Source organism: Engraulis encrasicolus, chromosome 7 (genome assembly GCF_034702125.1).
Source record: "Engraulis encrasicolus isolate BLACKSEA-1 chromosome 7, IST_EnEncr_1.0, whole genome shotgun sequence".
In the NCBI taxonomy this organism is placed as follows: domain Eukaryota; kingdom Metazoa; phylum Chordata; class Actinopteri; order Clupeiformes; family Engraulidae; genus Engraulis; species Engraulis encrasicolus.
Genome location: NC_085863.1, coordinates 50,632,125 through 50,656,617, shown reverse-complemented (window position 1 = coordinate 50,656,617; position 24,493 = coordinate 50,632,125). Strand labels below are relative to the sequence as shown.

Sequence of the window (24,493 nt, the reverse complement as noted above, 5' to 3'; positions counted from 1 at the left end):
TTAAAATTAAATAAAAATGCTATTTTTCCCGCAATTTTTGGCCAATTCGCCCGAAACTTGGTATATAGTATCTCTGGACGGAGCTACGCATGGGGTCTCAAGGAATATTAGATATCTTTTATCGTTTTGCCGTGACAGCCAATCAAAATTGTCGTAAAAGTGGTGAAACAGGAAGTGAAGTCATATCTCAGCAACCGTTTGTTGAATTAGGTTGGGATTTTGTACACACATAGTAGGCCATCCCATGACCTACCACAAAAAAAATCAGAACCCCAGCTCAAACTCTGTAGCGCCACCAGCAGGTCAAAATTTTAGCTACATTTTTGCCTGTAGCTTTTAAACCATATGCACGATGTAAAATATATTATTATCACTAGAATCCTTGGGCCAAGCCGAATTCAACACACTATATGAAGTTATGTCAACGCAGAAGGGAAATTCCGCCATTTTGAATTTTGTAAAATTCACTGTAAGTCTATGGTAGCCCATAGAACCATACATAGGAAAATGCTGTAAATTGGCACACATATTTGAGGCAGCATCAACATTACCCACAGCGAGTTATAGGTCCCCAGCCCCAATAGTCTAGCGCCACCAGCAGGTGAAAGTTGCAGTTACATTTCTGCTTGTAACTTTTGAACCGCTGGGCCAATTTTCATGAACCTGATATCCCTGGAATCCTTGGGCCAAGACGAATCCAACGCACCATATGGCGTCATTTTCTGCCTGGATAGTTTTCCCGCCATTTTGAATTTTTTTAAATTCAATAAAAATGCTATTTTCCCCGCAATTTTTGACCATTTCGCCCGAAATGCGGTATATTGTATCTATGTACTGAGGTTTGTATGGGGTCTCAAGGAATATTAGATATCTTTTATCGTTTAGCCTTGACAGCCAATCAAAGTTGTTGTAAAAGTGGCAAAACAGGAAGTGAGGTCATATCTCAGCAACCCTTTGTCAGTTTCGGCTAGGATTTTTTACACATATAGATGTCCATCCTATGACCTACTGAAAAAATATTCAGACCCCCAGCTCAAACTCTGTAGCGCCACCAACAGGTCAAAATTTTAGCTACATTTTTGCCTGTAGCTTTTAAACCATGTGCACAATGTAAAATATATTATTATCACTAGAATCCTTGGGCCAAGCCGAATCCAGCGCACTATGTAACGTTATGTAAATGCAAAAGGGAAATTCCGCCATTTTGAATTTTGTAAAATTCAATAAAATGCTACTTGTCACACAATTTTTGTCAGAATGACCAGCAAAAAGGTACACATCATCTTCAGACTGATAGGCATTAGGGTAGTCAAAGAATTTTCGATACCTCTTATCGTTTGGAGGTGACAGCCAATCAAAATTGTCATAAAAGTGGCAAAACAGGAAGTGAGGTCATATCTCAGCAACCGTTTGTCAGATTCTTTTAGCTATTTTTTGCACACATACTAGTCAATCCCATGATCTCCCCCCCAAAAAAATCCAGATTCCCAGCTCAAACTCTCTAGCGCCACCAACAGGTAACAGGAAGTGAGCTTATATTTGTCAGCCCTTTAAGGGATTCAAAATAAACTTGGTTCATGTGAGCACACTCCCCTCCAAGGAATGCACACCAACATTGGCGAGATTTGGGCCAAAGGGGGCGCTGCAGTTCCTTCTGTTGCCGTGGCGACTTTGGCAAGTTTACTGCTTGGCCCCGCATTGCTGCTTGCAGCTATATTTAGGGGCCAAGCAGCGAAGCTGGCGAAGGCCCCTATAGTGTTAGCTGGTATTCTTACGATTATTAGGGGCCAAGCAGCGAAGCTGGCGAAGGCCCCTACTGTTTTAGCTGGTATTTAGGGGCCAAGCAGCGAAGCTGGCGAAGGCCCCTATAGTGTTAACTGGTATTCTCTTATTATTATTATTACGTAGACATCTTTCCTCTCCTTAGCAAGTCTATGGCAGCCCATAGAACCGTAGGTAGGAAAATGCTGTAAATCGGCACACACATTCGGGCCAGTCTCAGCATTACCCACAGCAATTTATAGGACCCCAGCCCCAACACTCTAGCGCCACCAGCAGGTCAAAGTTGCAGGTACATTTCTGCTTGTAACTTTTGAACCGCTGGGCCAATTGTCATAAACTTGGTATCCCTGGAATCCTTGGGCCAAGACGAATCCAACGCACCCTATGACGTCATTTTCCGCCAGGATAGTTTTCCCGCCATTTTGAATTTTGTAAAATTCAATAAAAATGCTATTTTTCCCGCAATTTTTGACCAATTCGCCCGAAACTTGGTATATAGTATCTCTGGACTGAGTTACACATGGGGTCTCAAGAAATATTGGATATTTTGAATCGTTTAGCCGTGACAGCCAATCAAAATTGTCGTAAAAGTGGCAAAACAGGAAGTGAGGTCATATCTCAGCAACCGTTTGTCGAATTAGGCTGGGATTTTGTACACACATAGTAGTCCATCCCAAGACCTACCACAAAGAAAATCAGATCCCCAGCTCAAACTCTGTAGCGCCACCAGCAGGTCAAAATTTTAGCTACATTTTTGCCTGTAGCTTTTACACCATATGCCTAATTTTAAAAATAATACTATCACTAGAATCCTTGGGCCAAGCCGAATCCAACGCACTATATGACTTCAGGTCAACTGGAAGAAACAAATCCGCCATTTTGAATTTTTGAAATTCAATAAAAATGCTACTCGTCCCACAATTTTGGTACACAAAGGGTACACATCATCTTGGGACTGATATGCTTTAGGTCATTCAAAGAATTTTGGACACCTCTTATCGTTTGCCGGTGACAGCCAATCAAAATTGTCTTAAAGGTGGCAAAACAGGAAGTGAGGTCATATCTCAGCAAACGTTAGTCAATTTCTGTTAGGATTTTTTGCACACATTCTAGTCCATCCCATGACCTCCCACAAAAAAATCCAGACCCCAAGCTCAAACTCTCTAGCGCCACCAACAGGTAACAGGAAGTGAGCTCATATCTCGGCAGCTCTTCAACGGATTCAAACTAAACTTGGTTTACGTGATCATACTCCCCTCCAACATTGGCGAGATTTAGACCAAAGGGGGCGCTGCAGTTCCTTCTGTTGCCGTGGCGACTCTGGCAAGTTTACTGCTTGGCCCCGCATTGCTGCTTGCAGCTATATTTAGGGGCCAAGCAGCGAAGCTGGCGAAGGCCCCTATAGAGTTAGTAGGTTTTCTGCTTATTATTATTATTATCTAGGCACCTTTCTTCTCCTTAGCAAGTCTATGGCAGCCCATAGAACCGTAGGTAGGAAAATGCTGTAAATTGGCACACACATTAGGGACCGTCTCAGCATTACCCACAGCGATTTATAGGTCCCCAATCCCAACGCTCTAGCGCCACCAGCAGGTCAAAGTTGCAGGTACATTACTGCTTCTAACTTTTGAACCGCTGGGGCAATTGTCATAAACTTGGTATCCCTGGAATCCTTGGGCCAAGACGAATCCAACGCACTCTATGACGTCATTTTCCGCCAGGATAGTTTTCCCGCCATTTTGAATTTTGTAAAATTCAATAAAAATGCTATTTTTCCCGCAATTTTTGACCAATTCGCCCAAAACTTGGTATATACTATCTCTGGACTGAGTTACACATGGGGTCTCAAGGAATATTGGATATCTTTTATCGTTCAGCCGTGACAGCCAATCAAAATTGTCATAAAAGTGGCAAAACAGGAAGTGAGGTCATATCTCAGCAACCGTTTGTCGAATTAGTCTGGGATTTCGTACACAAATAGTAGTCCATCCCAAGACCTACCACATAGAAAATCAGATCCCCAGCTCAAACTCTGTAGCGCCACCAACAGGTCAAATTTTTAGCTACATTTTTGCCTGTAGCGTTACACTGTATGCCTAATTTTTAAAATAATACTATCACTAGAATCCTTGGGCCAAGCCGAATCCAACGCACTATATGACTTCATGTCAAACAGAAGAAAAAAGTCCGCCATTTTGAATTTTGTGAAATTCAATAAAACTGCTACTTATCCCACAATTTTGGTCAGAATGCCCTACAAAAGGGTACACTTCATCTTGGGACTGATATGCTTTAGGGTATTTAAAGAATTTTGGACACCTCTTATCGTTTGCTGGTGACAGCCAATCAAAATTGTCATAAAGGTGGCAAAACAGGAAGTGAGGTCATATCTCAGCAACCGTTAGTCAGATTCTGTTAGGATTTTTTGCACACATACTAGTCCATCCCATGACCTCCCACAAAAAAATCCAGACCCCAAGCTCTCTAGCGCCACCAACAGGTAACAGAAAGTGAGCTCATATCTCGGCAGCTCTTCAACGGATTCAAACTAAACTTGGATTATGTGATCACACTCCCCTCCAAGGAATGCACACCAACATTGCCAACATTTTGGGCCAAAGGGGGCGCTGCAGTCCCTTCTGTTGCCGTGGCGACTTTGGCAAGTTTACTGCTTGGCCCCGCATTGCTGCTTGCAGCTATATTTAGGGCCCGAGCACCGGAGGGTGCGAGGCCCTATTGTTCTTGCTCGGATTATTATTAGGGCCCGAGCACCGGAGGGTGCGAGGCCCTATTGTTCTCCCTCGGATTATTATTATTATTATTTCGCTTCTTTTTGCTCGTTGTTCGGGTCGCCCATTTTGTCTGAGAAGCATTTGGTGAGACGCCCTTTGGCACGGTGGTCGGAAATGTGCGCCGCTACTCAGAACCGGATTTATAGGTCATCACCCCAAACCCTCTAGCGCCACCATCAGGCCAAAATTTCAGGGACATTTCTGCTTGTAACTTTTGAACCGCTGGGCCAATTTTCAAAAAATTGGTATCCCTGGAATCCTTGGGCCGAGACGAATCCAACGCACCCTGTGACGTCATTTTCCGCCTGGATAGTTTTCCCGCCATTTTGAATTTTGTGAAAATCAATAAAAACGCTACTTCTCCCGCAATTTTTGATCAACCGTTCTGAAAGTCGGTATATAGCATCTCTGGACTGAGCCTCACAAAACTTATCGAGTGAATTTTGCGATAATGCTTTCGTTTAGCCGTGACAGCCAATCAAAAACGGCCTAAAAGTCGCCTAAAACTTGCCAAACAGGAAGTGAAGTCATATCTTGAGAACCCATTGTCACAATCTTCTGAAAATTGTCCCAGATATGTCCGTCAATACCATGACCCACCACAGAAAAATTCAGGTCGTTAACTCAAACTCTCTAGCGCCACCAGCAGGTCAAAGTTTTAGATACATTTCTGGCTTTAACTTTTGAATCGCACACTCAATTTTAAATCTGGTGGTAGCGTTGAAATCCTTGGGCCAATACGAATCCAACGAACCCCATGACATCATATCCGCCATTATAGAATGTCCGCCATTTTGGATTAAGTCACCAAACAGGAAGTGACGTCATATCTTGGAAACCCATGGTCAGAACCATCTGTAAATTGTAACAGACATTCTTGACCTTCCCATGACCCCCCACAACAAATATCAGGTCGCTAGCTCAAACACTCTAGCGCCACCAGCAGTTCAAAGTTAAAAGTCACCACCCACCAGCAGGGCAAAGTTTTAGCTACATTTCTGCCTGTAACTTTTGAACCGCATGCTCAGTTTTAAATCGGGTGGTAGCGTTGACATCCTTGGGCCAAGACGAATCCAACGAACCCTATGACATCATACCAGCATTTTCAGAATGTCCGCCATTTTGGATTTGGTGAAAATCGATAACGTGCTCCTAATCCTTCAAATTTGGTCTGATTTTCACAAAACTTGATATATAAGATTTCAGGAGCACTCTGAAGAGATTTGTAAAAGGGTTTTATTACATCTTTTACGGTTTGGCCATGACAGCCAATCAAAATCCTCCTAGCACCCCAAACAGGAAGTGAAGTCATATCTCAGCAACCCATAGTAAGAATCTTTTGTGAATTTTCACACACATTCTCATTGTCCCATGACTTCCCACAAGAACTTCCGGGTCCCCATTTCTGCTTGTAAAACTTACATGGCATGGTTGTTCAGTATGGTGCATTTAATAATCCAAAAATGTCAGACTCAATAGAACCCCCTGCAGTAGGGGTGGGCGGTATGGACGGTATACTATCGTAAAAGGTATTTTTTCCATCAAGGTATGGATTATGGCCATACCGTTCTACCGTGATATAGCGCATTGCATCCTGCAGATGGCAGTATAGACAACGTTTTGAACATCCACCCGACTGACTGCCAAGTTCTAGCAATGTGGTTGTAGAGAAACAGCACAATCATTTCCTTTGAATAAGCGTCAAGTGTAAAATGTATGGTTAGTGTAGTGAACTATTGTTTGAAATGGTATGTGATGGCAACACATTTCGATTTTGGACTCCACAATTTACTGGGCACGAAATGCAAGCTAACTAGCTAACAGCCCAAGTCATTCATGTCTATGCTGGTGTCTGGCAAAATAAATGTGCTTAATGTGCTAACATTGGTTGCCTTACATTTAACACATTGTGCCAGCCGTAACAGCTGTATGTTACTGTTTCCAGTTGAGATAATATCATTCATGATATCTTACTGGGTGTTAGTAACTAAAATGACTGTTGTTCACTGTTTAAAATGTGGCATTAGCGATTTCGCTAACGTTAGCACGCTAACCGCTGGTGTAATGAACGCTGCCATTGCCATTCAAATGCATTAGTTCTGAAATGCATTGCTAACTGCCTCATGTGAAAGTTCGTTTTTCTTAACTTTAACAATGACAGCTTAAACCATTATGCATGGCATAATCACAGATGCAAGCACGCATTTCAAAATTACCATAAACAACTGCAGAAATAGAAAAAAGCAATGAAATGAAAATGAAAATGCAATGAAAGATGTAGTTGATACAATCCACGTTCAGTTCTATTTATGGCTCATTCAAAAAATCGAGAATCCCCAGAAAGCCGACCTAAAACCTCGGGAAAGTGGGAGTGAACATTGACGCAATGTCAGATCGATAATTATCGAGGTTGATCTCTGGCGGAAGTATAGAAGAACGAGTTCTCGAGCTTGTGTTTTGTGTGACGACACATGCATCATCAACATGGCGCCCATGCATGCAACTGACATGTAAACAGTATCATAAATGCTAAAATATCATCTTGTAATCACTATCAACAACACCAGTCAATGTCATTCAATTGCAGATGCACATATTTCAGTAATGCTGGTCTCTGGCTGTTTAATTTAGCTTACTTCAGCTAAAATTATATGTCGTGGGTGTGGAGGCTCAAGGTGAGGTGAAAAAAAAGAAAAGAGAACCAAAACAAAACACGCATCAATCCCGATTGTTCCGGGATCAGTGGCGTTCATGCGCCAAACTCCAGAACTCGATTGTCATGTGAGCAGTGTCGTCAGCTGTCTCGAGAGGTCCCGAGCTGGTGAAGGCAACATTACTCTCAATGTGTTCAGTTTGACACCCCTCCCTTTTCCCCCTCTCTACCATACTTTAACCCCTTCGACACTTGGTGAAATTGACAGTGTTCTATTGGGTAGCTTTGCATTGCATTGCAAAATGCATTTTACATAGGCTAGTTCTTGCTTGTTTTTAAAAAATGTACCGGTAATGGCAAGAATTCACACATATATGAAAGGACATTGTGTCATTTCCAAAAATCAAATGCAAAGGTTAAAAAAAGTTTTTTTTTTTGGTCATTTTGCAACGCTTCAATTTTAAACAAATGTACAATACCGTGATGTATACCGCGATATATACCGTGACTAAAATTATACCGAGGTATACATTTTTGGCCATATCGCCCACCCCTACCCTGCAGAGACCTGTCCGAAGCTGGCATATACGTGATTGCAGTGGCTACCAGGTGCCGTGTCACCATGTTTTAGGCGAATGAATGGCTATAAATGTGGAAATTAAACATTTTGCATGTGTCTATATGATTGAAATGGCAATGCAAAGGGATACAAAGAGGGGAAGTGGACAAGATAGCAGTGCTAAGACAGTGACGCCTTCTCCTTCCTCATACCTGTCAGAAAATTGTTACACTTCATCCCTTTTTCACACGTAGGGGTGTATTAGGGCAGGGCGATGTGCCATGCCCCCTGGGCCGTAGGTGCGAGGGCCCGCCAAGGCTGCTCGCAGCTTTAATTATTATTATTATTACGCTTCTTGCTCGTTGTTTGGGTCGCCCATTTTGTCTGAGAAGAATTTGGTGATACGCCCTTTGGCACGGTGGTCGGACATGGCAACCGCTACTCAGAACCAGAAGCTCGGGTCCGGATTGGGTCCGGGCACAGAACAGCGCCCCCTAATGCGTAGGCCTATGGGGTATAAAGTACAAGTTACAGACTCCAAATGTTTTGGGGGTGTGTATCTCACTAAGACAAACAAAAAAGTCAACAGGCTGCCATGGCCACACTCAACAGGAAGTGAGATAATTAGGGGCCAAGCAGCACATCGAAAATCAGTAAAAATGCTATTTCTCCCTCAATTTTTGATCAATCTTTCTGAAAGTCGGTGTAGAGCATCTCTTGACTGAGCCTCACAAAAGTTATCGAGTGGATTTTGCGGTTATGTTTTTGTTCGGCCGTGACAGCCAATCAAAAACGGACTTAAAGTCGCCAAACAGGAAGTGAAGCTATATCTTGAAAACCCATGGACAGAATCTCCTGAAAATTGCCAAAGACATTCTTGTCTATACCATGACCCTCCTCAAGAAATATCAGGTCTCCAGTTTAAGCCCTCTAGCGCCACCAGCAGGTCAAAGCTAGTGCCGATATAAGTACAAGTTACAGACTCCAAATTTTTTGGGGGTGTGTATCTCACTAAGACAAACAAAAAAGTCAATAGGTTGCCATGGCCACACCCAACAGGAAGTGAGATAATTAGGGGCCAAGCAGCGCATCGAAAATCAGTAAAAATGCTATTTCTCCCTCAATTTTTGATCAATCTTTCTGAAAGTCGGTATATAGCATCTCTGAAATGAGCCTAACAAAACTTATCGAATGGATTTTGCGGTAATGTGTTCGTTCGGCTGTGACACCCAATCAAAAACGGCCTAAAGGTCGCCAAACAGGAAGTGATGCTATATCTTGGGAACCCATGGTCACAATGTTCTGTAAATTGTCACAGACATTTCCGTCCATACCATGACCCACCAAAAAAAAAATACAGGTCGCTAGCTCAAACTCTCTAGCGCCACCAGCAGGTTAAAATTTTAAATACATTTCTGCCTGTAACTTTTGAACTCAGGGACACTTCTGCTTGTAACTTTTGAACCGCTGGGCCAACTTTCGAAAACTTGGTATCCATGGAATCCTTGGGCCGAGACGAATCCAACGCACCCCATGACGTCATTTTCCGCCAGGATAGTTTTCCCGCCATTTTGAATTTTGTGAAAATCAATAAAAATGCTATTTTTCCCGCAATTTTTGACCAATATGCCCGAAATTTGGTATATAGTATCTCTGGACTGAGCTACACATGGGGTCTCAAGGAATATTGGATATCTTTTATCGTTTAGCCGTGACAGCCAATCAAAAACGGCCTGAAACTCGCCTGAAACTCGCCAAACAGGAAGTGAAGTCATATCTTGGGAACCCGTTGTCACAATCTTCTGAAAATTGTCACAGACATGTCCATCTATACCATGACCCACCACAACAAAAATCAGGTCGCTAGCTAAAACTCTCTAGCGCCACCAGCTGGTCAAAATTTTAGCTACATTTCTGCCTATAACTTTTGAACCGCACGCTCAATTTTAAATCTAGTGGTACCTTTGCAGTCCTTGGGCCAAGACGAATCCGCCGAACCCTATGACATTATATCCACCATTATAGAATGTCCGCCATTTTGGATTAAGTCGCCAAACAGGAAGTGAAGTCATATCTTGGGAACCCATTGTCAGAACCATCTTCAAATTGTAACAGACATTCTTGACCATCCCAGGACCCCCCACAACAAATATGAGGTCGCTAGCTCAAACACTCTAGCGCCACCAGCAGTTCAAAGTTTAAAGTCACCACCCACCAGCAGGCCAAAGCTTTAGCTACATTTCTGCCTTTAACTTTTGAACCGCACGCTCCATTTAAAATCTGGTGGTAACGTTGAAATCCTTGGGCCAAGACGAATCCAACGAATCCTATGACATCATACACGCATTTTCAGAATGTCCGCCATTTTGGAGCTGGTGAAAATCAATAACGTGCTCCTAATCCTTCAAATTTGGTCTGATTTTCACAAAACTTGATAAATATGACTTCAGGAGCACTCTGAAGAGATTTGTAAAAGGGTTTTAATACATCTTTTATGGTTAGGCCGTGACAGCCAATCAAAATCCTGCTAACACCCCCAAACAGGAAGTGAAGTCATATCTCAGCAACCCATACTAAGAATCTTTTGGAAATTGTCACACAATTGTGGCAAATTCCCACAAGAACTTTCAGGTCCCCATTTCTGCTTGTGAAAATTACATGGCATGGTTGTTTAGTATGGCGCATTTACAAATCCAAAAATGTCAGACTCAATAGAACCCCCTGCAATCAACATTTCAGCAACATTTGGAGCTTAAGTTCAGAGGACTCTGTGTGTGTGTGTGTGTGTGTGTGTGTGTGTGTGTGTGTGTGTGTGTGTGTGTGTGTGTGTGTGTGTGTGTGTGTGTGTTTGTGTGTGTGTGTGTGTGTTTGTGTTTGTGTGTGTGTCAGCAAGTGTGTGTGTAAGGGGGGGGGGTCTTTGTGTGTGGGAGTGCACACCGCATCACATGAGAGAGTGTAAACCAACAGACAAAATGAGTATGTACTTCCAGAGAGCAAGACATTGATCAGGTTGTGTGCTAAATAGGTCCCATCCCTATCAATTGTGTGGACTTTGCAAGTGAAGGAAGCAACAGCAGTGCTACTACAATGACACCTTCACCGACCTCATTGTTATGCTTGATTCATTTTTCACAGGTGGTGTATTACAGCAGGGCGATATGCCACGACCCCTGGGCCGTAGGTGCGAGGGCCCGCCAAGGCTGCTCGCAGCTTTAATTATTATTATTCTCTAGTCACCATTCCTATCCCTCTGCAAGTCTATGGCAGCCCATAGAACCGTAGGCAGGAAAATGCTGTAAATTGGCACACACATTCGGGGCAGTCTCAGCATTACCCACAGCAATTTATAGGACCCCCGCCCCAACGCTCTAGCGCCACCAGCAGGTCAAAGTTGCAGGTACATTTCTGCTTGTAACTTTTGAACCGCTGGGCCAATTTTCATAAACTTGGTATCCCTGGAATCCTTGAGTCAAGACGAATCCAACGCACCATATGACGTCATTTTCCGCCAGGATAGTTTTCCCGCCATTTTGAATTTTGTAAAATTCAATAAAGATGTTAATTTTCCCGCAATTTTTGACCAATTCACCCGAAATTCGGTATATAGTATCTCTGGACTGAGCTACACATGGGGTCTTCAGGAATATTGGATATCTTATATCGTTTAGCCGTGAGAGCCAATCAAAATTGATGTAAACGTGGCGAAACAGGAAGTGAGGTCATATCTCAGCAACCGTTTGTTGAATTAGGCTGGAATTTTGTACACACCTGGTAGTCTATCCCATGACCTACCACAAAAAAATCAGATCCTCAGCTCAAACTCTGTAGCGCCACCAACAGGTCAAAATTTTAGCTACATTTTTGCCTGTAGCTTTTGAACTGTACTCCCAATTTTCAAAATATTGGTACACAGGTCATCCTCACACCATGTTGCACCCAGGTATGGATTTTCGTAACGATTGAAAAAACTATCAGCTCACAGCAGCCATTCAAAAATGTGGAAAGAATGGAGGGATTTTTTCTCATCTCTCTGTCTCCTCTGCTCCCCCTGCGCACGTTCACTGACACCATTCTCGGCAGGGGGTCAAGCCCCACTGCCCCAGCCCCTGCACCCCACCCCCCACCCCCTCCTCACACACACACAGACAGACAGAGGGAGAGGGAGAGGGAGAGGGAGGGGGGAGAGGGAGAAGGAGAGGTAGAGGGAGAGGGAGAGGGACAGAGAGGGAAGAAGGGAGGGAGGGAGGGAGAGGGAGGGGGGAGAGGAAAGAATTTTGAACACCTCTTGTTGTTTGCCGGTGACAGCCAATCAAAATTGTCATAAAGGTGGCAAAACAGGAAGTGAGGTCATATCTCAGCAACCGTTAGTCAATTTCTGTTAGGATTTTTTGTACACATTCTAGTCCATCCCATGACCTCCCACAAAAAAATCCAGACCCCAAGCTCTCTAGCGCCACCAATAGGTAACAGGAAGTGAGCTCATATCTCGACAGCTCTTCAACGGATTCAAACTAAACTTGGTTTACGTGATCACACTCTCGTCCAAGGAATGCACACCAACATTGGCGAGATTTGGACCAAAGGGGGCGTTGCAGTTCCTTCTGTTGCCGTGGCGGCTCTGGCAAGTTTACTGCTTGGCCCCGCATTGCTGCTTGCAGCTATATTTCTGAGCTGCAATACTGTATTTTTTGACTGAGTGAGTACACAGTAAAAATGGGGTGTTAATGTTCCAGAGTAAACATAACTAAAGGTAGAGTATAAATTTACAACTCAGTGGAGAGTCAGATTAGTGGACTCAAAAGTCAGTGTCATATTCTGTAGATCAGGGGTGCTCAACTGGCGGACCCAGGTCCGGATGCGGACCCAAACGCAATGTCATCCGGACCAAGACAAAATCCATCTGTATTTAATATGTATAAATTATACATGAGATTTCGCTGCCATGCGATCTATAGGTGTATTTCTGCGAAGCCAGTCTTATGACAAATAAAAGTATCATCACTATGACAACTCAGTGAGTGAGCAAGAGGCCAGTGCGGCCAGCGAGTGAGGCTATTTTCTGAATCGGTCCGTAGCGACTTTTTTGGAAACATACGAAATTTGGCGAGTGGACTTTTTCAGTTTCTAGTTGAGCACCCCTGCTGTAGATGGTCAGCATAATGTCAACTCTACAGCAAGACAATTACCCGCCCAGCTCCAGGCTTCACTGATGTTCAATATTTTCACATTCCAGTATTAAAATGTACAAAATATTTAGTAGAATCAACTTTGACAAAGTTACACTGACCAAAGACTGAAATTAACACTATTTTTAAATGGGTCCAAATGTTATCTGAAATGGAGTTAATTTCAACTCTTAAAATAAGACTTGTATCTTTGCTGTGTGTGTGCCAAGCGCACGGCTAATACAATCTACTGCATGTGTGAAATGAATGGAATGAGTATAGACTGGTGCCAGTGCTAACTTGTTCTAGGAATGGTGTTTATCCAATCGCATCATACAACAACAGAGTTCAGCCCTTCCACCTGAATTCAATGGCCAAGGTGTTGATGTGTGTACAGTATGAGTGGAACGTCGGTATGTAAGTTCTCATGGCTGTTGTCGTTGGCAGTGCTCACCTGTTCCAGAATGGCGTTGATGCGGCCCACTTCGCAGTCGATGAGGAAGCGCTTCTCCTGGCGGCGGTCCATCTCCTCCATGATGCGGCGGTACTCTATGGGGTCCACTATGCTGCCCACCGAGCGCGCCGTCACCTGCCAGTTGTTGGCCACCGCCGTCTCCATGATGGCCTGCAGGATGGAGAACCCTGTGGGCGACAATGGCACAGAGGTGCCAGTTATAGGACCGTATTGCCATGTTAAAGAGCACTACAGGAGACGATACAGTAGGTGCGTTCAGGCCGACAGAGAACAGTGCCGGTGCACGTTCCTGCCCCTAATCTTGAACCAGTTGTTATGTTCACGCCCAAATTCTGAGCGTTTGGGAGCCGCAAAGCTGGTACGCAATGCAAACCAAAATAAATAAATAAATAAATAAATTCTCTGTGAGCCATGACAACGTGAATGTCAACAGGTTCATCCGGGTAACACATGGCCACATACGGGAAGGTTTAGAGCCCGGTAAAACACTGTTGGTTCACAGAGCTCAAGACGTAGAACACTACAGAGGAGAAACACAAAGGTGACGATGTAGAACCCTGCAGTGAGAAGACCCATGAGGGAAAAACCAGTAGACTTATTGTGTAGAACTCCACAGGAGAGCACTACAGGGGCAAAAATGATGACTCATAGCAGGGACCAGATTAAAGCCAAGTACTTTAAACTGCATACGTAACTGTATGGGATCTGGTATACACATACAGTTACTATTACTATTAGTAGTAGTAGTAGCACTGCAAATGAGGAAAGGATGTAATGATGTTGGGGTAAAAGATGGACGCCTGGATCTTCTGGAGGGGTAGTCTGTTGCTGTTACGTTTGTGAGCATGACTCATCTGACTTCTCCACTACCTCTGGAGTTATGAATAAAGAGCTCATCTCTCCCCCGCCCCGAGCTCAGCTGACCTGGGATGTACTGTTTGTATTACATCCTCCACCAACTCTCACAGTACACCCCTCCAGGTCAAACAAAGAGTATCTTGATGCTGAGTCCAGGAAAACAAGGACATGATATGTGTGGCGGGACAGATAGTGTACTGTATCTTGTTCCATCTCTCCACTTTTCGTTTTGGTAGATATTTCTTAACGTTATTTGCCAAGCCTCTGTGTGTGTGTGTGTTCTGTCTTCCGAACTATTGCTCTAGTTTTTTTTGGTCTTTTATTCCTCGATTGTCAGTTGCTTTGATTTAAATCCCGTGACCTTTGACCCCTCTGAGTAAACACGGGCTCTAAAGACCTGTCACAGCCACACACGCCCAGCCAGCCCAACCCAGCCCTGTGTGACACATTTCCCCTTTTTCAGCAGATCAATTTTCGGGACTCCATTATGTCAAGCCAAGGTTATCGGCTATAAATAAAGGGAACGGCGGAGGGGAGTGAGGGGCATGTGTGTGTGTGTGTGTGTGTGTGAGAGAGGGGGGCAGCTGGGGGGGGTGTTGAAATATGGCCAGGGGACACGCGCCGCTGCACCGCAGGGAGACAGGTGCTTATGGGTAAGCTGCCCGGCGGAGGTGTGAGCATTATTTAACGGCCGCGATGGGCGGCAATGGATCCTGATGCTGCCAGGGCAAGAGGATGTGGTCGCTGTTCTCTTCTCTTGTGCAGTGAAGTGCAGCACAGTTCATTCAGTGTGGTGGCAGGAAGGCTATTCCTACATTTCAGACAATAAAGTACTGATGGGGAAATTGGCTTTCCACCAGTGCAATTCTCTCTGTGGGGTCCCAACATGAGAGAGCAAAAGGGGATAGTAGACTCAACTGTGTGATATACAATGTTATCAGCTCCATCCCGTATTTATTATTCTATATTATGCTTATTATAACAATATGAGACACAATGACATGGTATTTTCTGAATATCTATGATACGATGGCACACAAATCATGATGTGATTTTTCATATTGATAATATGGTAATGCACAAACATATGTTTTTTCCCATATTGTGTATATGACATACTGCATACAATACAGTGAGTAGTCTGATTGTGAGAAGTCAAGAGGACTGTCTCCAAGCATTTCACTTGATGGGCAACGAGTTGGGAAAATGGTGGTGATTGTTAAAGGAAATGGCGTGAGCAACTGTTTCCCTCAAAGAGATAGCAATCCAAAAACATGCAAAGAAAATTGCAGATATACTGATGCTCCGGACAGTACTGTACTAGTAAGTGATAAAAGGTACATGTAGTGCGGCTGTTATAGCATTGACAGGTAATTTAATAGCAATTGTAGAATAATAGTTACAGTGATCTAAGGGATATCTTTAAAAAAAAACTGCAGGCACAGGCAACACTTTGAAAGTATGCAACTAAAAAATCCAAACAATTCCCCAGCATTCATCACTCCTTTGATGGGCTCAGGTTTAGGAGATGAGTTTCTGAGTGTGTCTGTTTTCCCACATGTGTTTCTTCTGTGTCTTCAGAGATATCAGGAATTAAATATTTCAGGATGTCAGTGGTAGCCTTTGTGCTCTCATCCTGAATGTCATATCTGTTCCTTGTCATCAGGACGGTAAGGAATATTTGGCGGGGGGTGGTGTGGGTTGGATTACAAGTTCCGCTCCATCCAGTTACCTGGTTGGACACATCTATTCACAATATACTGCATTATGTAGTGGTAAGTGTCACTTAACCCTTTCATGCAGAACCTTTCAAACTGTAACCTTATTGTCAACAAAATGGCAATGACCAGGTCTCGATCTGTTACTTAAGACTCTTGGAAAGGTCATAGCAATGTGGATATAATGTAGTTAAGCTTTTTGAGCTTTATTATATCTACAATAAAACTCTGAAGACAAGCACCCTGTTATAAATGTGTCATGACCAGAAAGTCAATGACCAAGTTGTAATGTCATAGTAACCCTGCGTAATGTCTCTTGGTAGTGTTATACTACAGTGATGAAGTTCCACTGCCAGAATAGTGCACACCTACATTACACTATATTGTGTGAATGACTTTACATTTTTAACAAGGCCTTATCTTATTAGATAATTTTATCAAGACTCCATGTGCTTGCCTCTCTGTTTCTCTCCATCTCTCTTGGTGCACACCACCTTAAAAGTATGAACCGTCAACCACTACTTTATGAAGAGCCATAGATCTTTAATTTTAAGTATAAAAAATTACTGCAACACACACAAACAGGCAGACAAGCAAACAGACAGACAGACAGACAGACAGACAGACAGACAGACAGACAGGCAGACACACACACACACACACACACACACACACACACACACACACACACACACACACACACACACACACACACACACACGCTAAAGGAATGGTGTCATTTTTTAGGTTAACTCCTCCACTGTGGGCACAGAGGGGGAATGAGAATTGCTGATGCGGGAAAATGAATGTTAACACTCAGAGTGATTATGCTAATTCATAAAATGCTGAAATGAACCAATGCTTTCTGCTTAGCAGGCCCACACTGATGTGCACACGCACACGCACACGCACGCGCGCACAGACACACACACACACACGGACAAGCACATGCACACACGCACACGCACACGCACACGCACACACACACAGACACACACACACGTGCAAATTTCCATAGAGTATGTACGTGAAAGTAGATTGCCATTGCTAACCAGGTCATGTGATTGTTATTGCTGCCTAATGCATATACAGTGCTGTATATCTGTTCTGCGGATAGACTTATGCTTATGTACCTGTGAAAGGCTGTGTTTATTCACACAGTATACAGACACAGACAGTTTTTTCTTTACTGATGTCTACTCATTTTTCCTTTTGCAAGCCTTAAGGAGACTAAAGCCTCGTACTTTAAATAACTTTCCCAGGCGCCACGGGGCGGGTGTGAAGGGGGGGAAAAGAGGGGGATTTAGACAGATTTAGCCATTACTCCTTCGTTTCACTTCTCTTCAGCGCCCGTCAAAGGCAGTGTAAGCTGATTTGGATGTTTTTTGGTGGGGGGATTGTGTCATCATTAGCTGCTATTTACCACGGGAGAAACTTGCACATTCGCTGTTTGACTTTCAATGCCGGAGTTGAAAGTATTTCAAAGACCTGTCGGGGGATACAGAGAGCAGAGTGTGACGCTGTGAAATGAAATTAGAAGGGATTAGACAAGCCATTCTGACAAATCGGAATGTATAAATGTATGCATGCGCCGCAGTTGGCTATTCAGCACCTCGGGGGCTTTCAGCGACTCTGCGAAGTTTTTTTGTTGTTGTCGCTTGAAGACTTGAAGCCGAGGTCTAAGATAGCTGGCATGACTGTGGCCTTTATAGAATAGCAGACAGAATGACGCAGTGACCTCTTCAACACGGGGACGTGTGATCAACAGAAACAAACAACCGCACACAAATTCATGTAGCCTTGAAGTGCATAATGTTCTGTATCTGGAGTGCCTTGTACTGCAGACATTTTTAAGTCACACATTACAACTTTATTTTGATTATGACCGTTTTGTTAGATATTGTGGTGGTTCGGCATAATGGTTTTACTGTAGATATGACCGTGAGCAAGATAATGAGTGAAAGAGAGAGATGGGGCAGGATGAGAAATGGCTCCAGGTTGGGTCAGATTCTAAATGCGCAAACACACCAGCGGCGGCTAAATTAAGCAACAGAGAATCGCTGGACTCTGCAGCAAGAACGTCATTAGTTATAGAAGCGACAGAGTATGTCCGTTAAAAGAAGAATGCAAGCATTCCGCCATTTACATTGGCTGTGGCGGCTGTCACCGAACCGCATCATAACTTATTTGCATAATATTCGCTGAAGTCCAACTACATACTGTCATTCAAGTCACCCAAATCGCTTTCGGCTCTTCTGTCGCCAGCAACTCAATAAAAAGTAAATTACTTATGTCGCTGGAATCGCTCAAGTCGCATCTGGTCTATTTGTGCCTTAACCCTGGTCTCCAGATTTAAGCTTTGACACCTTAGTAAATTAAGCCACTGAACACCAGATAATGGCAAACTAATAATACAATAGTAATAGTAATATAATAGTAGAGATTGTGTCCTATTAGGGTTAAACCAAGAGGTGGACATGCAGGATTCTGAGACTACAAGTCCTCCTTTATAAACCCTTCAGCCATGTTATTCATCAGACTGATCCTTAATAGATGAGCTAATTACCAAAATCACCTGTGCTGTGTGGGCAGGCAGACCAAACGAATACAGAAGGACCTTTGTTTTCTCTCAAACCAGTTTGTCTGCACCGGCTCCCTGTAAATCACCAAAACACACACACCACGTCATAACAAGGGCAGGATGTCAAATTAAAAGCAAATGAACGGCTGACCCCCCCAGGGCTGTGTTAACAGATGGCGGATGTTGAATGCGAGGAGCGTGGCAGTATGGCCACTAAAGAGGCTCCTTAAAGAGGCAATTATACAACCCTACAGCACGGAACAGCTTTTTACGTGCGCTGATGAGCCGTTCACGCTGTCATAGGCAGCAAAATAATTACCAGTCAGGTCAGCGCAGGATTGTCCAAGGGACATTTTCTATCCCCCCCATTCTACACCCCCATCTCTCTTACTTCTTTTCTGCCCTCTGTTTCATTCTCTTTCTCTTTCTCTCTCTCTTTCTCTCTCTCTCTCTCTCCAGCCTCTGACAAAAACACGTTTTAATCATCAGTTTCCAAAAAGAGCACATCTGTGTGTGTATTTCCAGTGCTTCCCCTAATTAAGCTGTTTTAAAACATTTTGTTGGATCTTCATCACCCCCCTTGCTCCCTGCTTTCTCTCTCTGCAGGCTACAATATCACTTCAAAGTTCGCAAACAAATGGAAGCTTTGTTCAAACCCCATGAGACACAGCCCCAATTTGAAGTTGGCAACGGACAGAAGGGCATGCATGGCCAAAGTGTAACAAGTTAGAACTTTTTGTAAATTTGCAATTTTGTAATTTTAGTCGTGATGTTTCTTTTTTTTCCCCCAGCAAACAGTGATGTGCGGTGGAAGGAAGGAGGAGCCGTGATTGCACTGGACTAGGAGGCCTTCGAGAAAAAACGTTCTGAGAAACCCTCCCACTGTCCTGGGACCGTCACACAGCGTGAGCGAGCGGACGGGCGAGGAATTAAAGATGAGCTGTGAGGATTGGGGAACATGCTGCTGGAGTGAAATGAGAACTTTTTTCTTATCTTTATTCTTGGGGCAATTTTACTAATGTATGGGAAGCACTCTCTGTAGCCTCCTCCATACATATAGAGCTGCTCTCTGTCTCTGACGAATACATATGCAGACATGCAGTCACACGCACCTAGTACACACCACACGCACACTAGACTAGAGAATATTGGTGCTTTCCTGTTCCCATCACTATCGCCATCAAGTGGCCTCTGTCTCTCATCAGCAAGTCTCTCTTACTGTGTCTCAGATGGCGCACTTGTGCACTTCGAGCACTATGTACAGTGCATAACCAATACGCCATACACAGACACTGGAACCTGAGAGACGTCTGTCTCTAGTGCACGTCTCTCTGTCTCTATGCTACCGGTGTCATGACAATATGAGCTCCCCATCTAGCTAAGCTACCATATCATTAGCCTTTTTCGCAAGCACGTCAAACAAGTTCTGTTTTGAAGCAAAACGACTCCCAGTTTCCACAGGAAACACAAACAGTGAGGTGTAACTTTATGTCCATACCACCAATTGTAACTAATACCTGCTTTGAATGCCTTGAATCAATGGTCACATGAACAAGGCCCATAAAACGCCATATAGTCCAGCAGCACCTCAATGAAGCTGCCCACCTCTCTGTCTCTGTGTTACTGGTGTCATGTCGATAGGAGCTACCCGTTGAGTGGAGCAACCAAGCCATTGCAGCCCACTACATTAGCACCTCTAACGATTAACGCTTCAGTTTAGCCAGCTTATCGGTAGCTGTCTTTCTGGTATCTATATGATATCGATGTTGAAATGATCCTAGTTGTCGAGCTGGGCTGCAATGCTATTAGCACCCCAAGGGGTAAGGGCTTGAGTTTGGTCAGCCTATTGGTAGCTCTTTTTGACAGGGCAGCCAATTTCTCGGTCTCTGTGTTTCTGGTATCATGTCGATATGATGGGCTACTTGTCGAGCTGAGTTACCATGCCATTAGCACCCCTAGGGGCTAAGGTTTGAGTTTGGGCAGTGTTTTGGTAGCTCATTTTGACGAAGCAGCCAGCAGCCAATCTCTGGGCCTCTTTGTGCTGCCGCATCCTGTTTGATGACAGTACGTGTCCCTACGGGCCCTCCGCTGACTTGGAAGCATGTTGCTGATGTTTGGGGACACTCTGACTAGTGCAATTCCCAAATGACATGTCTTTTTGAGAGCATGTGTGTGTGGGTTTGGTCGTTCCTGTGTAAGTGTGTGTGTGAAAGAGTGTGTTTCTGTTTGTATGCGTGAGGGTGAGGGTTTGTTTCTGTGTGTGCGTGTGTGTGCGTGTGTTTGTGCGTGTGTGTGTGTGTGTGTGTGTGTGTGTGTGTGTGTGTGTGTGTGTGTGTGTGTGTGTGTGTGTGTGTGTGTGTGTGTGTGTGTGTGTGTGTTTGTGCGTGTGTGTGTGTGTGTGTGTGTGTGTTTGTGCGTGTGTGTGTGTGTGTGTGTGTGTGTGTGTGTGTGTGTGTGTGTGTGTGTGTGTGTGTGTGTGTGTGTGTGTGTGTGTGTGTGTGTGTGTGAGGGGGGTTCAGGGTGTGATGAAGTCAACTCATGTTGTGGTTTGGGGACATTATTCATGACTCTGTGTGAGTCAGTTAGCCCTTTATTCCTTCCCCCTCTCCTCCTCTATCCCTCCTTTCTTCATCCTCTCACATCCTCTTATCATCTCTCCTCCCATAATCACACAGCTGGACTTCTCTCCACACTCTTGACATTTCACATGTACTCCTCTCCTCTCCTCTCCTCGCCTTTTCTCTTCTCCCATCTCCTCGCCTTTTCTCTTTTCCTCTCTGCTCCCCCTCTACTACCTCCTCCTCTCTTTCTCTACCCTCGTCCGCCTTCTATTCTCCCACCTCTATTGTATACCCCAAAACCATTTCTCCTCTCCTGCCTGCTCCCTTCTCATCTCCACGCCATACTGTCCACCACAGTTTCATTTTTTTCCTTCTTATTTTAAAATGTAGGAAGGTAACAGTATATCAACTAGCTGGCCCACCGACAGGGGGAACAAAGCGGTATGTTGTCCCGGGCCCAGGAAGACAGGGGCCCAGAATTGGGCTCCCATTACATTGTATGTATTGGGTAGGGGGCCCTTTCATATGACTTTGTCCTGGGCCCAGCGAAATCTGTCAGCGGCCCTGTCAACTAGTAATATTATGTACTTGTGCTGTACATACCTAACCCTAACCCTAACTCTAGGTCAGTGTTTCCCAACCTTTTTTGTCTCGTGCCCCCCATAAGCCTTTTCTTTGTGCCATGAGTGCCCTGTAACTCATGTTCTATATCACTTTCTCTATCCCAATGTGACTATGTTACATTACATTACATTATGCTATTACTATGTTCCATGCATTTGATAAAATTTCATTTTTCCAAGTACCCCCTGCAGTGTGCTCGCGTACCCCTAGTGGTACACGTACCCCTGGTTGGGAAACACTGCTCTAGCTACTGTACTGTGCATGCATTGTATACGCAGTCACATGACGTTGCAGTACATGGGTAGCCTCATGATGCACACCATTCCACCAATGGAACGCTGTAATAGTCGCAGAGAAGACTTTACTACGATAGTTTTACACCACTGCAACATTACACAGAGCCTTGAGTAATACATGACACCTTGCTCATTGCCAAATTTATATCAGGGGCCATGTCTTAATGTGTAAAAGTCTAAACTGTATCTAATTAATGCAACATGGAGAGTGGAAGAAAGAGTAATCCCCTTCTCCTCTCCTTGTCCACTTGTCCCCTACAGAACACCCCTTCCACCATCCTCTTCCTCTCTTTCCTATCCTTTCCTCTCTCCCCCTCTTCTCCTCCTCTCCTCCTCCAGGTCTCTTTCCTTCTTTTTCGTCCGCTCCCTAGGGACAGAGTGACCTCTTTAGAAGCGTACCGCTGCCACTGGCAGTGGGCAAAAAAGACTCATAAAAGAAAAAAGAGAGCCTTCAGTGTCCACATGGCTTTAGTCAATGCGATGATTTGTCCTATACACATTCACAAGACAGCGCTGATAACAAAAAGCCTACCGCACATTGCATTACAAGCAGTGCATAGCAGCAACATCAGCATATGCAAGGTCTTTTATTTGGTGCATAAATGTGATTATGACTATGTGTGTGCACATGCACATTTGCAAAGACGCAAAAGGAGGAAAAAGACAGATAAATAAATACAGAGAGAGAGAGAGGGAATAAAAAAAGAGAGAAAGAGAGGAAGGGAAGGGAAATAAAAAGGCAAGAGAGAGCATTGTCCTCATCCCCGGGCTACACTCAAGCCTGAGCACTTATTATTATTCTGAGGTAAAGCCAAGGCTTTCTTACTTCCACAATCACAATGACTCAAAACTCGTCCACAGACGCACACAAGCAAAAGCTGAGGAAGAGAAGAGAAGAGGAGAGAAGAGAAGCAGTCTTCATTTGGGTCAGTAATCCCATATGGCTTCTCTGACGCATTCTCATGCCACTCTACGGTGCATACCACTACTCTGCACACACACACACACACACACACACACACACACACACACACACACACACACACACACACACACACACACACACACACACACACACACACACACACACACACACACACACACACACACACGTCGCTACTATACAATCACATAGCGCTAGTCTGCACATACACACATCGCTACTCTGCACGCACACACTGCTAGTAATTTGCACACACACTCAGCTACTTCACACATGCACATGCATGCACGCATGCACACACACACGAACACACAAATGCGCACTCACATGTACAAGCTAACACACACACACACACACACGCACACACACACACACGCACACACACACACACACACACACGCACACACACACACACGCACACACAGACATGTTTGTGCACACCGCTGCTGGCAAGGAACTGCTGCCTGCCTGCTTGCCTGTCTGTATGTCAGGTTGGATGAATCAGCCCAACCACCGCTGTGGCAAAGCCTCATAAATACCCCAAACAACAACAAAAACAACAAAAGCATAAACATAAATAAGCTACGTCATACGCCCTCAGGCTCAGCGCAAACATTGGCCCAGACCAAATATTGATCAAATTAGACCTACTGCTGTGTTGAGGCAAAGTCCAGCTAGCTCGCTTTGGAAAAGAAGTGACTGCTACTGTAGATGCCCAAAACAACAACAACAACAACAAAAGAACAACAAACATGAACGACTCAGTCAGTCTGTCTGTCAGTCAGTCAGTCAGTCAGTCAGTCAGACTCCTCATTCTCATATCTCCTCACGTTACACCTCATATGAATCTCCCTTCCTGGCCCAGTCTGAATATTGATTCTTCTCAGATAATATACAGTCAGTGGCGGAACAATTTCATACAGGGCCCCAGGGTTAATCACGGAAAGGACCCCCACAACACAGCCTGCCAAATTTGCCATAGGGCCCCCACCACCAACACGGCAGCACACTGGGCCCAGGGGCAAATGCCCTGTTTACCCACCCTCCATAGCTCTGCCGCTACATACAGTGTGCTGTACCAGCTGTGCTGGCTCTCCTTCACTGACATTTTTGTCAGGATGTTGGCTGAGCTACGTATATCATAAAGCTATTTTTAGTCGAGCTATTTTAACTTGACAGTTTCGAACACTTCACGTCATTGCTTTGGTCTTCACACATTATGAGGCATTAGCATCTGAAGCAGTAGCGTCTGTAATTGCAGTAGTGTGTGAAAATCCTTGTCATTGTGACACAGCAAACCACAACACAGAGTGTGCACACAAGGACACTGCATTTATGCCTTGCCCATTCATCTCTCACGAAATACAAACTGTAGGTAAGGGTGGTGAAACTATTACATGTACTTAATTTTCTAGAGAGACAGTATGAACGGGCAAAGTAACCCTGCCTTTAGAGAGCCACTGATCATCTCTGAATCTGGAACACA

At 44.3% G+C, this 24,493-nt stretch overlaps 1 protein-coding gene across 1 annotated transcript in view; it reads right to left on the bottom strand.

The window, feature by feature from the left end:
* Positions 1–24,493, bottom strand: part of gria3a (glutamate receptor, ionotropic, AMPA 3a) — a 134,907-nt gene that overhangs the window by 53,732 nt on the left and 56,682 nt on the right. The window contains exon 4 of the mRNA XM_063203868.1: positions 13,406–13,593. Within this exon, the coding sequence (XP_063059938.1) occupies positions 13,406–13,593 (188 nt within the window). The remainder of the gene's footprint in view (positions 1–13,405; positions 13,594–24,493) is intronic.